The sequence below is a fragment of the Populus euphratica genome, unplaced genomic scaffold, assembly GCF_000495115.2.
Source record: "Populus euphratica unplaced genomic scaffold, PopEup_1.0 scaffold30.1, whole genome shotgun sequence".
In the NCBI taxonomy this organism is placed as follows: Eukaryota; Viridiplantae; Streptophyta; class Magnoliopsida; order Malpighiales; family Salicaceae; genus Populus; species Populus euphratica.
Genome location: NW_011499869.1, coordinates 1,613,638 through 1,628,238, shown reverse-complemented (window position 1 = coordinate 1,628,238; position 14,601 = coordinate 1,613,638). Strand labels below are relative to the sequence as shown.

Here is a 14,601-nt window from a genome sequence, read left to right as displayed (position 1 = left end):
GATCAAGTGAAAAAGTACAAAAGTTACTCATGAAATTTTGCGTATGCGTGGACGGAACCATCGAGTCGCCGTCTCCTTGTTAAATTTATGTATCCTACTATTATATGATTCTGGCGCAAGGGAGAGAGAGCCATACATGTAGAAGATTGGTTAATTTACCCATAGAGATTATTTACTTTTTTGTGCTCACAGAAAATGGCGCAACACCATGTTGAAAGCTGTTCCCGGGAAGATACCAGAGCCGACCCAGGCATCACAAAGCCTGCAAACCATGCTAGCAATGCAATTGTACGAGGTGTACGAGGAAAAATCTACCTGAGCTATTAGCAAAAATCTTTTCGTAGAGACCTTCTATGGCTTGTTTTCAAAGGAGGTGGTAAGAAAGTGGAAATTCTCGTTAACCAAAACGTCAGTCTCGCTTGCTATATTAAAAGTTATGTACAATCATTGATGTCAAAATTTGATACCCAACCAAGAGTGCAAGTAATTTAACGTGAAGAGTAAGGAAGCTGCTGGCTCGTCATATTGCACAATTGGACTTCCACTCGTAACAAATACAGCTTTTTACACTTTCCGCATTCTTTAGCACAGAATATGATAATGATGCTTATATTGGACTTGCTTTTGACACCTGAAATTAAATCGCAGAGAGAGACTTTTACTATATTTGGTTCAGTTTCATGCACAGGTAAAATGAAATGGGAAAGTAGTTGCTGCAACCAAGTTCATCGCAAAAGCACCAAGATTACCATGATGCAAGCAAGGAATATGAGGGTGGCAAAGAATAAACCTTCCTTGTTATTATGATGTGCCCGATATGAAATTCCAAGTTTTGGCGATTCAAAGCCTACTCATAGACACTTCGATGGAAAAACTTCCCTCTTATGGTGTACAAGCACCTAGAGTGGACTTTTAGCTTAAAATGGAAGACATGCTTTGATATTTTACAACATCATCAGACGATGCACAAGGTTTGTAGCTTTTGTGTTTGGCACCTGTTCTCTATCAGACTCCTAGGTAGTTAAAGCAATAGTGCTAGGCATTATTACCGGGATTCCTAACCAATAGGGTGAGAAAAAATTCGAAAAACTAATTAAACTAACAAAACTGGAAAACAAATATTAAAAAAAATTAAACTGTGAAAAAAATATCTCTTAAACCAATTATAATAATTTAAAAGGCTGACTGGTTCGGTTCGGTTTCATAAGCTTGAAAACAAAAAATTGAACCGAGCCAAAATTAATAACTGAGCCAAACCGGAAAAAACCAAGCCAAACCGAAACCAAACCCATTAGAAATTACAAAAAAAAAAACCCAAAAAACAATATAGTTTTTTGTTTTTAACATAAAATAACCGAACCGAACCGAAACCAAATAGTTGGGTTTTGGTTTTTGTTCTAAAATAACCAAACCAAAATTGGTTGGTTTGAACCGGTTTCGGTTTTTTAAGAGAAAAAATCAGTTTGGTTATTTTTTAGGTAAAAATCAAACAGGACCGAAAATGATCACCCTATTAACCAATGTCCAATATGCCATAATAAGGATTTTCTAGTTGAATTTTCTGAAAATTTCAAATTTCCAAGAAATGCTCTTTAAAGTCAACACCTAAATGAGCTTAGGAAATTATTTAAAAAAAAATACGAAAGATGTAGAAACCTGATTATTTGAAGTTGTAGCAGCAACCCAGTGCCGAGGATTTTCTGTTCCATCTGCCCCATAAAAAAAAATAGTTACTGCTCTTGATTGTGCTTGTGTAATAGTAACTGGGGCTGGCAATTCTCTCATGGCCCATAATACAAAGGCTGAGGGCACCGACGAACCTGAAAACAACAAGCTTATAGCAATAATAGACATGTTGCTCACAAATTTACAATAACATATGCCAATCAGCTGAATAAAAGTTAGTTTTGCCTGCATAATTGAAAAAATTAAGACCCTACTCCCTTAACATCAAGAACTGAGGAAATAGTAAATGACATTAAATGAATTATACAATGACATTGATTTTATCAATTAAAACCTATCAAACCATAGGTTACTTCAATTTTTTGGTTATTAAGGTAAGTATCTCTCAAAGGAGCCAACCTGGCTAGCGAAGTCAAATCTTTAATTCTACATGTTTGGCATGGATGTATCAAACTGATATCATCCCACACCCAGTAGTGTAATATCATAATGATGCATATGAATATCCCAGGCTGGGCTCCCTTCTCCAACTGTCAAACTTTCTTCCATTTGTGACAGATTCATAACATAAGTAAATTCTAGTTTCAAAGCAAAGGCATAATAGCACCCTTTGGCATTCAGTTAATCTGAACCTTGGTGCCCCAAGTTATTGCTATCAAATTTGGTATTAGAAGACATGGAGCTAGATAATCAAGTAGACGGACTTGGTGCTCACAGCATGTCAAAGTTCACTGTATCAAACAAGCAATCTTTTGGTATGCTGAAGAGCAAACATAAACAAGGTGGAGGAAGTACCTATAAAATAGTAAAAAACTAGAAGAACTAGTGTTTTTGCTTCATTTATATTCCCCATACTCCAATCATATAGAAGCTGCCAAAGGAAATTAGATTAAAAACTGTGCATTCCAAAGCAGGAACTGGTAACAGCCACCAACCACTTACAGGTACATCTGTAAGAAGAGCCACTGCAGTGCTTGATGTAAAACATACAACAGAGACAACTGCCAGACCAGCAACCTGCATATCATGGAAAATCTTACAAAATCTAAACACAATCAAGTTCTTCCAGTCCTTCAAAGGGATAAAATATAACTGGTGACATTAAGATGGTAAGGAAATATCTTGAACAAAAACTATAACAGAAGGCAAATCACAAAGACAATACCTTCCGCATCTCAGATGAAGCTGTCTCAGACCTTACATTCCTCAATTTAAGAAATAGGAGAAGACCTGGAAAAACAACCAGTGAGAGATAGTCCAGAGAAAGAAGAATGAAATTGTTTAGTTAACAACACGTGAAACCATTCATGTTAGCATGCCATGTAAAATACATAGACGGTTTCTAAGTAAAAGAGACACATAAGTTGCAATTTTAAACAACTCATGGATGCAGACAGTCACAGTACTTAAGGGGCAAATCCAGGCCTCATTATAAAGGAGCTTGGGTTGGGGGGGGTGGCGTTCTGGTATGGTCACCATTTATGATCCACCTGTACTTTGTACCCATATTTTATCACAAGATTCTGGGATTATTTTATTGTGTTTTCCTCTTAATTTTAATTTTTTTGAGAAAAATCTGCATTAAGTTAAAGGTTTAGATTCCATTTATTTCAACGTTCAATTCTTTAAAGTTCCATATGATTTATTAAATTCAATAATTGGAGCCTTGATGGCAACTCTTGATTAACCTAAATAAAATGGTTGCGCTGGTGCACTTGTGCATTATGCAGCCGCACATGTGCAAAAAAAATAAGAGGTGAACATGAAAAGTTACATGGCTGATGGCTGGAAAGAAATACTCGATGGAAGACCATCATTGGAGATGTATACAACAATAATTCTTCTTCACTTTGCATAAATAGATCTATTCATTGACTGAGATCCTTCTACACGTGTGAATTCTAATAGCCATGAACAAGCATTTGCTGGAAGTTCCTCCTTTTAAATATATGTTTTTGTATCCTCTATTTAAGGAGAGAATAGTTAAATAAATCTACCTTCCATCCAGTCATTTGGTTAAGAAGTAGGAGAAAGCAAGATAAAAGTGGATTCTAGAAAGCAATACCATATTATTCATACACAAGGTTTAACTCAAAATCAGCATAAAAATGGACAGGATAATGTATACAACAGAGAAACTAGGCTCTCGCAAAAAGGAAATAAGAAAAATGAAAGCATTGTTAAGGAGCTTACCAGTAAACTTATTTAATGATTTAACATTTACTCTTCCAGAATCTATTGTAGACAATTTATCAATAGAATATTTTGCTGAGCAGAAGTACGTCACATTTCTTTTATGGTGGATATTACTCAAACTGTATTATATTTTAATATGCTATTGCATTTCCAAATAAATTTAGCTGACATGGAAAAATATTTCAGTTACTTACCATAGCAGCCTAAAGCCCCTCCCAATATGAGGATTGCAGAAGCCAAAAAATCTACATAGACCTGCCCAGTATGTTAAGGTAATTAACAATAACTTGTAGCTCTGGAGATAAAAAAGTGTGTGTGTGTGTGTGTCACATATATTTTACTTCAGCTTTTCTGTCATTCACAGAAGCGAAAAATTCTTTCACAACTTCCAGAAGATTTAAAGAAACAACAATTAAATCCTTTAAAGTGAAAAGCCATAATATTTTCCTGTGCTGTTATCTAAACATTATAAGCAAGAAGAGATGAATTTAATACCCGGGCAGCTACTGAAGAACAAATTGGATTCTTTCCCACTCCAATCCAGATTATCACAGCAAACGACAGCATTAATAAAAAGATCAACACGACAACCTTTATTTAAAAAAAATAATCAGAGAGAGACAGAGAACCATTATATTCCAGAATCAATAGAAGAAATATGAACATAAAAATGACAGAATCTCGAAAACTACTTCCCGTACTGTTATAACAAATTTCTGACGACCACCAATATGAATGCCTCGGAATGAGCAGCAACTCCAGAAATTATCTGTGTTCGTTGAACCAGGTTTATTCTTTGAACTTTCCAACAAAGGTTGTTGAGAGCTATTTTCTTCTTCATCATCATCTTCTTCATTTGCCTGATGGCAAAGGTCGACCCTATAAATCATTACCAATGAAAATGATATATGTAGCTCATAAATTACAGTATACCACTCTTGATACAATGTCTCATAGAGGTAAATGCTAAGAAGATGACCTTCACATTCATTTGTACACTAGTGTCATTATTCAAATTCATAATGTGCAAGGTACCATGTGAAGTTCAAGTTTTCCTGCAATGTTAACATTATGACCTACTATGTTATCATTACATTTAACTTTTAAGACATCAAAGCCCAAAGTTTCCCAGAATTAAACTATATGATCAAAAATACATAACCATGTTGACATCAATTAATAGAAATCAGCTTAAGGAACCAAAGCAAGAACATAATAAACTTGTGCTTCAATTTGGTGAAGTTGGTTCTATATGTAAACTAAATTGAATTTTTGTTCCATCACAGTTCAAGCCACAGTAGCATGTTCCTTTTACAGAACATAAACAACTAATCACAAGAGAAAGTTCTAAGAAGTTCAAGCAGAAATGACATATTGCAATTGACCCAGTCTATCATGAAAGAACCAGTTTGCAATTTCCCAGGTTTTATGTATTTGCCTAATCTGATTAGTCTCCAATTTGTTGTTCTTAACATTATTTCTCTCTTCCTGTTACACATTCCTTTAAAACATAATAGACAGGACCCTGATCCACCAAATCTACCCATCAAACACCATCCAAAGAAGTATTTGTTGCCTTACAGTATTTTTCCACCACCTAGAAAATAACATCTTCCTATAACATTAGTACCGCCTCTTCAAGGCTCCAGTGATTAATTACAGCCACGTCAAAGCATTTCTTTCTTCTGTAAATCCATCCTCCATTTTCGTTCTACTTTTTGATCTTCTCTAAGATTTGGACAAAGGCAAAGTCATCTTTGATCTCCAAACGAGAACCAAGAAGACTGAATAGATTATTTTACAGATAAAGCAAGTGAAAATAGAGAACCTAGCCCAGAAAGAAGAATGAAGCTTTAAATGATCCTAAATAATCTTACCAGAAAGATAGAAGAAGCAGAAACGCTGCAAGGAACAGAATTTTGGGAAATGCTGCATGAAATTTCACAAGTTTCTTATGACCACTCAGATAGATGGGAATAAAACTGCATGTAAAAGTAACCTGCAGGAAAGCTTACCCATGAGGATAAAACCACATGCATGAGACCAGCAAGGCCACCTATAACAAGTAGCAATAACTGTAGATATAAAGTAGATGACGTAACCTGCCGAATAGAAATCAATATCCAGAAGATTAATTTATTTCTGCAGAACAGTATCAGGCACTCGTTCGCGAAACCTTAATACTTCCATATTTCAGCACCAAGACAAAGGGATCCCTTTAGCAGACAAAGTATAAAACCGTTGAAAAATCCTCAAAGAAGGTTTTAAAAAGAAAAATCAGAAATCTCGAGGGTGTTTTGATGGAAAAGTGCCCAAAAAAATAATTTCAAGATATTCAGGAAACTAATCAGTTAAAAGATAATTGAAACATTTCAAAAATCAACATAATTAGTAATCATGCACTCGACCAAATGGCCTAGTCATTGCACATTTCCTTCTACGGATGTGATTTTCCATTTTATCATGATCAGGTTCATACAATTAACAAAAAGAGACAAGTTATGAAACAGCATACTTAAAAAAGCATCAGTTCCAATATCCGTTGGAATGTGTAGGAAGAGAAGGTAGCGTGACCAAACCTTGTGCTAAAACATCATTTTAGTTCAAAAGAAACTCAAAGTAAATTTGGAAACTCATGAAAAAAGAAAAGAGTTGAAAATGCAGGTCCTATCAAATCTTTGTACAATTTAGTGAAATTGCTCAAAGGATGCTATTCTTTCCAGGAATCATCTGGCTTTTGAAATGATTGACAATAAATGTAGAAGGGTGCGGCATCTTACTTTTTTTATGAATCTTGTTGTTCCACGTATTAATCCATTGCTAAAATGACCATGATTTACAAAACATGAATTCAGAAGCATCGTTGTACTTAAAACTATACCAAGATAAAGAAAAATCTTCACTGTTTGAACCGTAATGCCTCAGACTTACCCAAGTTGCAAGAGGCGACCATGAGATGGAGTACCTGCAAGTAACACTTCCGCCACCAAATGAGTATCCTTAATGTCACACTAAATGATAACAAAAAAACAAGTTTTGCATTCATTTTCATAGGAAAAAATGGCTCGAAGTTTCCTGTAGCAGAGAACCCTCTGATGGCTGCCATGGCATGAGATGAAAATCCAGAAAAGGAAGAAGAAAATGATATGCAATGTTTTTTAGGGTTGCCTCACAGAAATGGATTCAGCATAATGCAAGGAAATAGGGCTTACTTTCTGGCGTGTCCATCCAGTTTGTTGATTTCGCAGATGGATCCTTGTAAACTGGTGAATAGCTATAACATGTCAGAACAAATGGAATAAAATAAAAAGGGAAAAAAATAACAAACATAACATATAATGGGATTTTATAAAAGTATGTGCAAGAGCATATTATGCCATTACACACCATGCTCAGACTAATAATGGAGATAAATCTAATGTACACATTTCGCCTAGTTAGAGTGTCATTTTGGAAAAATCCCAGCGCGGATCGAATCCCTTCATTAGTTTTAGTGAGTATGTCAGGTCTGTAGATTGCCTACCAAGGAAGTAGACCCTGCATAGTCCTCACACGTATCCAAACTGCAACTTTCGTTGGATAAATTTCTGGCCATTCAAAATAATGTATTCAAGAACAATTTCCAGCATTTAAATGCACTCTCGTTTTTTTCCAAGAAAAAAAAGAAAAAGCCTTGGTGAACATAGCTCCACTCCAACATTTTCTTTTGACTGGTATCTATTAGCCCAGAATCTAAAGAATCACGAATTGGGAATCTTGAAAGAAAAAACAATATATTCCGATACCAAACTCTCTTCTTTTTTTTTAATTTATCCCTCAAATTCCAACACGACGCAAAATCTCCCATTTTCCCTTATTCAATCCAAACCTAATTCAAAGTACATTGAATCAAACAGAATCAATAACCCATCATTTTCTTTTGACTGCTTGTTTCAGTTATCAAAGAAGCTCAGATTGTGAATTCCAATGCCATCAATAATAACACAGACCAAAAGGGTATGCACAAAGAAGAAGAAGAAGAAGAAGAAGAAGAAGAAGAAAAGGGAAAACAAACCTGAGAAAATGCAATACAAGCAAGAGCACCATCGATGCAAGCAAGTGCTATATTAACAATAAGCAGGTCCAACGGGAAGCAGTTTGATTTTATATTCATTCTTTGTTTTTAATTTTATTTAGAGCAACTGGAGAGAATCTCGCAGCAGGAGGGGAGACCTAGGAGAGGAAGAGCTAAGGAGATATACAAGGAAATAAGGGGTTGTGTTGATAATTTTTAAGAGCGGGTTTTAGATGGGAAGTAAGTACCTAGGAAACGATGATAATGAGGTGTACGGAGAGACAACGACAGAGGATCTGTAACCTGTTGATTTGCTCCTCCTGTTTTTGGGTTTGACCTCTGGCATGCTCTATTAGTTGCTTACCTAGCCTGGCTTCGCTGCTGCTGTGAAATGGTTCTCTTTTTTTGGTGGGTCTTTCAAGTTGCAGCACCTAGTGGCTTGTGAATTCCCTGGCGAGGTTTGGTTGGCCTGACCTACGAGTAGTAACGCGGTATCTTCCTAACTCCCCGCTTGCGCCCATGTTATTCTGCCGGTGCTGCCCAGAAAGGTTTAGCGATCGTGCGGGCTTATTATTTTTTAAAATATTTTTATTTTAAAATATATTAAAATAATATTTTTTTTACTCAATTTTTCCTACTTCTTGATTTGCCCTCTTGGGTCCTTATTGTTTCCTTTTCGTAAAAGGATCGAACTTGGAATTATCATAGAATGAACTTGTTACCATTTTTATTTTTTTTAATCTACATATCGCTAGAATTCTTTTTTTAGGTTCAATTTTATTTTTCCAAAATTCACTGTTCTCCAGCTAGTTTGGGTTCGAGGCTTTGTTGTTCTTCCCTGGTTCTCATTTTCATGTAAATGCAACTGTCCCTCTCAGGCCTCCACAACACCAACCCACTGTTAACCATTCCTCCAAAGAAATCTCTCTATCCATGGAGATTGCTTATTTTTCTCACATATTGGATACAAATCATAAACATGTCTGGATTATTATGTATAAATTTGTTCGCGTGGTGAGTAAAAGACTGCAATATCACGAAGTCGTGTACCCAACACCATCTGTCATTCTTTGGTGAAAAAACATATCTGCACTTGACTGTTTTAATTCGAATAAATATTCTAAACTTTGAGCCTAACATATAAATATATTAGGGTCTCTCCAATCCGACAGGATGATTCGTTTCTCGCAGGAGAAGTTTAAAAAAAAAATCAAAAGGGAGGAAATTCAAATGGAATTTCACGGTAATTATTTTTTAGAATATTTTTTTATTTTAAAAATTTTATTTTTAATATATTATATAAAAGCAAGCTAAAAATATTAAATTTTTTATTTGAAAAATAAAAAAATAATTTTAATAAACAGATTAAAACTCACTGCAGAAGAAGTTATGCCCGGCAGTGATGTCCTTGCAGGCCAAGTTCTGCCGACAAGTTCTGCTCCAAAAATAATGGTACAGATAGAGATTGCAAAATCTGCATCGTTGATTACCAGCTGTTCAAAATACTTAGCAAAGGTAACATTGACCCTTCCTCGGCAGGAAGAGATGCAACCAGTCGTCCAATCTCTCGATTTTTTATGTCCTTACTTTCGACGCGGTGTCCGTCACTGCCCATCTCGATAACTCTGCTCAAATTGGCCTCGAGAAAGTAGCAGTACCTTGTTCTCTCTCCCTCTCTCTCTCGCCTGTGATTTTTCAAGGTCTCAAAGTTTCGTCAAAATCCATAGCTGTCTTTTGCTTTTAATGTATGTGCGGTCCTAGTTGGCGTCGTGAACAGTTACCATGGACTAATTACAAGAAGCCAAGCACAGGGCAGATGAACGTGTCCATGAGATGCATGTATGGATGTAGAAAGGTAAGTGGAAGATGAAAATGCAGACCTTTCATTTTCTTCGAGTACATGCAAAACTTCCTTTTACCATCTTTCTCGTGGTGCAACGAGTTTCTTCTTCCAAGGCTTCGAAAATCTGCTGCCAGGTGCTACAGCCACTCGTGATAAATAAAAAAAACACTCGAAATCCTGAAAATAGTCAACCCTTGATATAATTAATGTCAATAATAACTGCTTTGACAATTTACAGAAGTGTCAGGCACATCGATTCAAGTTTTTGGCAGAAGAAGAGTGAAAATGACTCGGGGCTTATGGCATTATTATTGTCTTCTTGACTCGAAGAGGTCATGGATGTGAGACGTGATTATTTTCGGTTCGGTTCGGTTCGGTTTTTATTTTTAAAAAACAATTAAACTAAAAGGTAAAAAAAAAAAAAAAAGACTCAAACTGAATCAGATCCGGTCCAAACCGACCATTTTCTGTTCAATTTGGGTCTGGTTTTTCAGGCCCAAAACCGGAAAAACCTATGATTATTTTTTGGCTTCGTAATGGGCTTTGTAATGGGCTTCTAGTGGATTTCTGAGGGGCTTACAATGAATAATAATAATATCTAATTTTCTTACAAGATTTCAAAGTACATATAATTTTTTTGCCACTAAATATTTATTTATGTTAAATTATTATTGTCAATTTTGTGTTAAATATATTTTTTACCATCCTAATTTTTTTCTCCTACTTCAAAAATATTTAAATAACACATAATCATACATCAATAAGTTAAAATCCAAATTACAAATCAATGCCTTCAAAGGGCTTAAAGAAAAACAACAAATAACATTATAATAAAACTCCAAGCCAAAAAAATAAATATTTATTTGCACATTATCTCGATGAAAAAGCACATCAAGAACATTGCACTTTCAGCTCTTTTCAAAATTCTTAATTGAAGCATCGTCTCAATAGTGCCACTTTGATACTTGAAATTCAAAATATAGAACTGTAACATGATAAATTAAATCAAAAGATACAAAAATAAAAAAATAGTATTTTTACCGTATATTTTGAATAAATGCATCAATTTGTGAACTAATTATCATCTGTTGCTAGATGCAATTTTCCATTGAATTCTACAAAATAAAAAATTAAACATGTTAGAATAAAAAATAAAAATATGTTAATTAATAAATTATAAAATAAAATGTATAAGTTTATAAGAAAAATTACCTCCTTCAAGTTTTTCATAAGTTTCAAAATCATTAATCAAGGTTCCATCATCAGTTGGAATTGGTCCATGATGCAACCAATTTTGACAACAAATAAGTGTTTGAACTGTTGCTAGAGATAAAGAACTTCGAAATTGGTCGAGTATACGACCACCTGTACTAAAGGCTGATTCAGAAGCCACTGTGGATATAGGAATAGCAAGAACATGTTGTGCAACTTTCGAAAGTATCTTATATTTTGAAGCATTAACCTTCCACCAACACAAAATATCTAATTTATCATCATTAGGATCCTCACAACCATCAATCAAATACCTCTCGACCTCATTTCTATTTTCCACACTATCTTCCTCTTGTAAGTGCCTTTTGAATCGAGCTAAAATATTAACATCTACTTCTATGTCATCAATAATATCATCAACATCTTGTGTATGCCTATTATCATCCACCACTTCATCGGCTTTCAAATAAAACTCATACAAGCTCATCAAATTATCTTTCACCTTCTTTGTTAGCAATTGTGCTTTGTCATAATCATACAACTCACCAAAACAAAATTTTACATATTTCAACTTAAGACGTGGATCCAAAACATTAGCCACATATAATAAAAAATTCTGATTTGCTTCACAACCCCAATACTTCTCAAACTTTAACATCATGTTCATCCCCATTCCACTTAAAATATTATCTCTACTTTTACACAATTGCAACAAGTTTGTATGCATGTAAATCAATTTATTGAAGAAAGAATTTGATGTGACATGCAATGAGCCAGAAAATCTCAACATAACCATGTAAAAGATCTTTAAAAACTTCAGTAAAGTTCTAGCATTTTCCCAATCCTCCAAACTAGGTTCACTTTGAACTAACCTCACAAACACCTTTTCAAACTTTTCAGCAGCTTCTAACATAAGATAAGTTGAATTCCATCGAGTTGCAACATCCAAACACAATGATTTTTTACACTCTATATGCAACTTTTCTACACACTTCTTAAATGCAAGTAGCCTAGAAGGTGAAGATCTCACAAACCTAATTGCATTTCTAATCTTAACAACCGAAACATTAATCTCTTTCAAGCCATCACACACAATGAGGTTTACAATGTGTGCACAACATCTAACATGCAAATGTTCATTTGATAATATATATATTGGCCAATCTTTCATCACATTCTTTAAATATGAAATAGTAACACTATTAGAGCTTGCATTGTCTACTGTAACAATTAAAAGTTTATCAATCCCCCAATCTAACAAACAATTCTCAATAACTTGACCAATTGTCTCACCCATATGATTGGAAACTTGACAAAAATTCAGAATTCTTTTATGCAAATTCCACTCATTATCAATCCAATGAGCTGTTAAGGACATATAGTTAATGTTTTGGATTGATGTCCATGTATCTGTTGTTAAGCATAATTGTTGACCCTTAAGAGCTCTCTTTAATTTTTCCTTCTCTTCAACATAAAGTTTCAAACAATCTCTCATAATAGTGGAACGAGAAGGAATGTCAAATCTAGGCTGTAAGGTTCTAGAAAATAATCTAAATCCCTTACCCTCTACAAAATTAAAAGGCAACTCATCAATTATAACCATTTTTACTAATGTCTTTCTACATTCATCATAATCATAACCTATTGCCTTAAGAGTCCCCACACTTCAATCTCCTAATTCACCCCTTACTTTATTAGAATCTAATACCAAAATTTTTTGCTTCTTATCAACCACAAAAAGAAACTTTTTGCATACTTTTAAATGACTCCACATATTACTTGTCCCATTAACAATAGTATGGCATGCATAATCCTTTCCACAATAATTACATTCAGCTCTAGGGGTTGTAGGATCACCATCAAGTTTTGTAAAATGATCCCAAATTTGTGACTTTTTTTTATCATCAACATTTCTTTTCCTTGATGTAAAGACTTGAAGTTGTTTACCTTTATTATCCGTGACGGATCCTGCAGTAGTTGATGTTGGGTTAGTGTTTGAAGTTGGGGCATTGGTTGATGTTGGGGCAGTGCCAGTGGATGAAGCATTTTGATTTAGAAGGTTTTCCATCTATAATTAACAATTATTAATTGTTAATATTTCTGCATGTTGAACTCAAAACAACAGCCAACAACAATGAAGAACTCAAAAGAAATTAGCTTCAAACAGTATAAAAACATAGTAATGTTGCAGTAACACTGTAACAGCACATATTAAAATCAGATGTTAAATCATAATAAATCTTCTAACCAACTATTATATAAATTATTCATACACATATCAAATATGATTTTTATAGAATAACTTGCAAACGAAAGGAACTGGAGAGAAGCAAGAACTACAGGTGTATATATGCACATGCACATGAGACAGACACACAGAAAGAGAGTTTCAAGTTGGAAGAAATAAACAACTGTATTTCTGTAATTGTCTTTTTGAGATTTTAGAGATGTTTTCAGCCTTCTTTTACGATCCTTTCTAATGAAAATGAACTAGAACAGAGTCATTATACAAGTATAACCCACATACAAGTATACATTATACAACACTAAGCAGAGTCAGCAGATGATATTTTTTCTTAATAATTCACAATTACTAATTAATGAACATGTAGGTCAAAAGATAATCATGTGAACTTAATTACATTTTCAACTTTTCTTTTCTTTTCTTTTCTTTTCTTTTCTTTATGTTTGTTCCTGTTTGGCTTAACCATGTATATGAACTTCAGAATGTCATTAGTATAAACCTTGTTGGCAGTTGCAAATTCCAATCTACCAGCGAGAAAGAAAAGAAGGGGAAAAAAAAGGACATACTGTTTGCGATTGATCGTCTTCTGAGAATTTGAGACAGGGACAACGATTCCAATTTCCTTTCCAGATTATGTTCTTTCGTCCACCTTCATTTTTACATTATTTAAAATAATTAACAGTTTAACACATCAAAATAGAAAAATAAAAACAACATAAAATCAACAAGCAATAATTAATTAAATCTATAATTACATGACAAGATTACCTGAGCGTCATGAGCGATGTAATCGGCTTTGATAGAAGCGATAGATTTAAGAAACTCTAAAAGTGGTAACAATTTCACCACCTTACATGCACGACGGTTTCTTTTGAGATTTAAAGAATAGTCATTCGAGAATAGTCTAAGCTTATTGATTGGTGAAGAGGAGGTGATTGTTAATAGGAGGGGGCGGGGGTGGCTGTTAATGGGAGAAGGGGTGATCGAAGGGGGCAGCTGTGTTTGAGAAGTGTGAATAAAAATTGAAAGGGTTCGAGGGGAGGGGGTGGCTGTGTGGACTATGAAAGGAAAAGAAGATAAATTGATAGTGCTAGGGTTGTTGAAACTTTTAGGGGAAGTATTAAAGTAATGACTAAGGGAGCCAGGGGGACGTGGCTTGTGATATGAAACCAGGGAAAGTATTAAACTTTTAGGGAAAGTATTAAAATAATGCCTATTGCCTTGGTTTTTTTTTTCATTCCTAAACTAAACTGGTTCGGTTCGGTTTAGGTTAGCCGGTTCAGGCACACCAAAACTGTAAACCGAACCGAACCAGACATTTTTCTAAATATTTTAACCGGTTTAATCGGTTTTTTTTACCGGTTC

General features: G+C 34.6%; 1 protein-coding gene across 6 annotated transcripts; it reads right to left on the bottom strand.

Annotated features, from left to right (window-relative positions):
• Positions 1-312: 312 nt before the first annotated feature.
• Positions 313-8,505, bottom strand: LOC105126912 (tobamovirus multiplication protein 1-like). 6 transcript variants are annotated; one of them, XM_011027938.1, is made up of 14 exons: positions 7,937-8,505; positions 7,095-7,156; positions 6,814-6,847; positions 6,663-6,702; positions 5,898-5,984; positions 5,760-5,811; positions 4,584-4,761; positions 4,378-4,473; positions 4,077-4,137; positions 2,852-2,916; positions 2,629-2,703; positions 2,482-2,557; positions 1,657-1,820; positions 313-631 (listed from the first exon to the last, which is right to left on the bottom strand). In XM_011027938.1, exons 1-14 carry the CDS (start codon positions 8,033-8,035, stop codon positions 608-610), a joined length of 1,113 nt encoding a protein of 370 aa, XP_011026240.1. In that variant the 5' UTR covers positions 8,036-8,505; the 3' UTR covers positions 313-607. The 6 variants fall into 6 exon arrangements, 5 of the variants coding, with proteins under 5 accessions (XP_011026240.1, XP_011026241.1, XP_011026244.1 ...); XM_011027939.1 differs by having other exon boundaries at positions 7,095-7,145; positions 8,185-8,505; XM_011027942.1 differs by having other exon boundaries at positions 7,095-7,145; positions 7,937-8,504.
• Between the last annotated feature and the right edge of the window lie 6,096 nt (positions 8,506-14,601).

Bases quoted from the DNA above. Each gene is read 5' to 3' on its own strand.
- LOC105126912 (XM_011027938.1), bottom strand. From the start codon at position 8,035: ATGAATATAAAATCAAACTGCTTCCCGTTGGACCTGCTTATTGTTAAT. The intron at 7,157-7,936 runs GTTTGTTTTCCC...GACATGTTATAG, and splicing joins CTTGTATTGCATTTTCTCAG to CTATTCACCAGTTTACAAGG. The intron at 5,985-6,662 runs GTAAGATGCCGC...TCTATTCGGCAG, and splicing joins CAACAAGATTCATAAAAAAA to GTTACGTCATCTACTTTATA.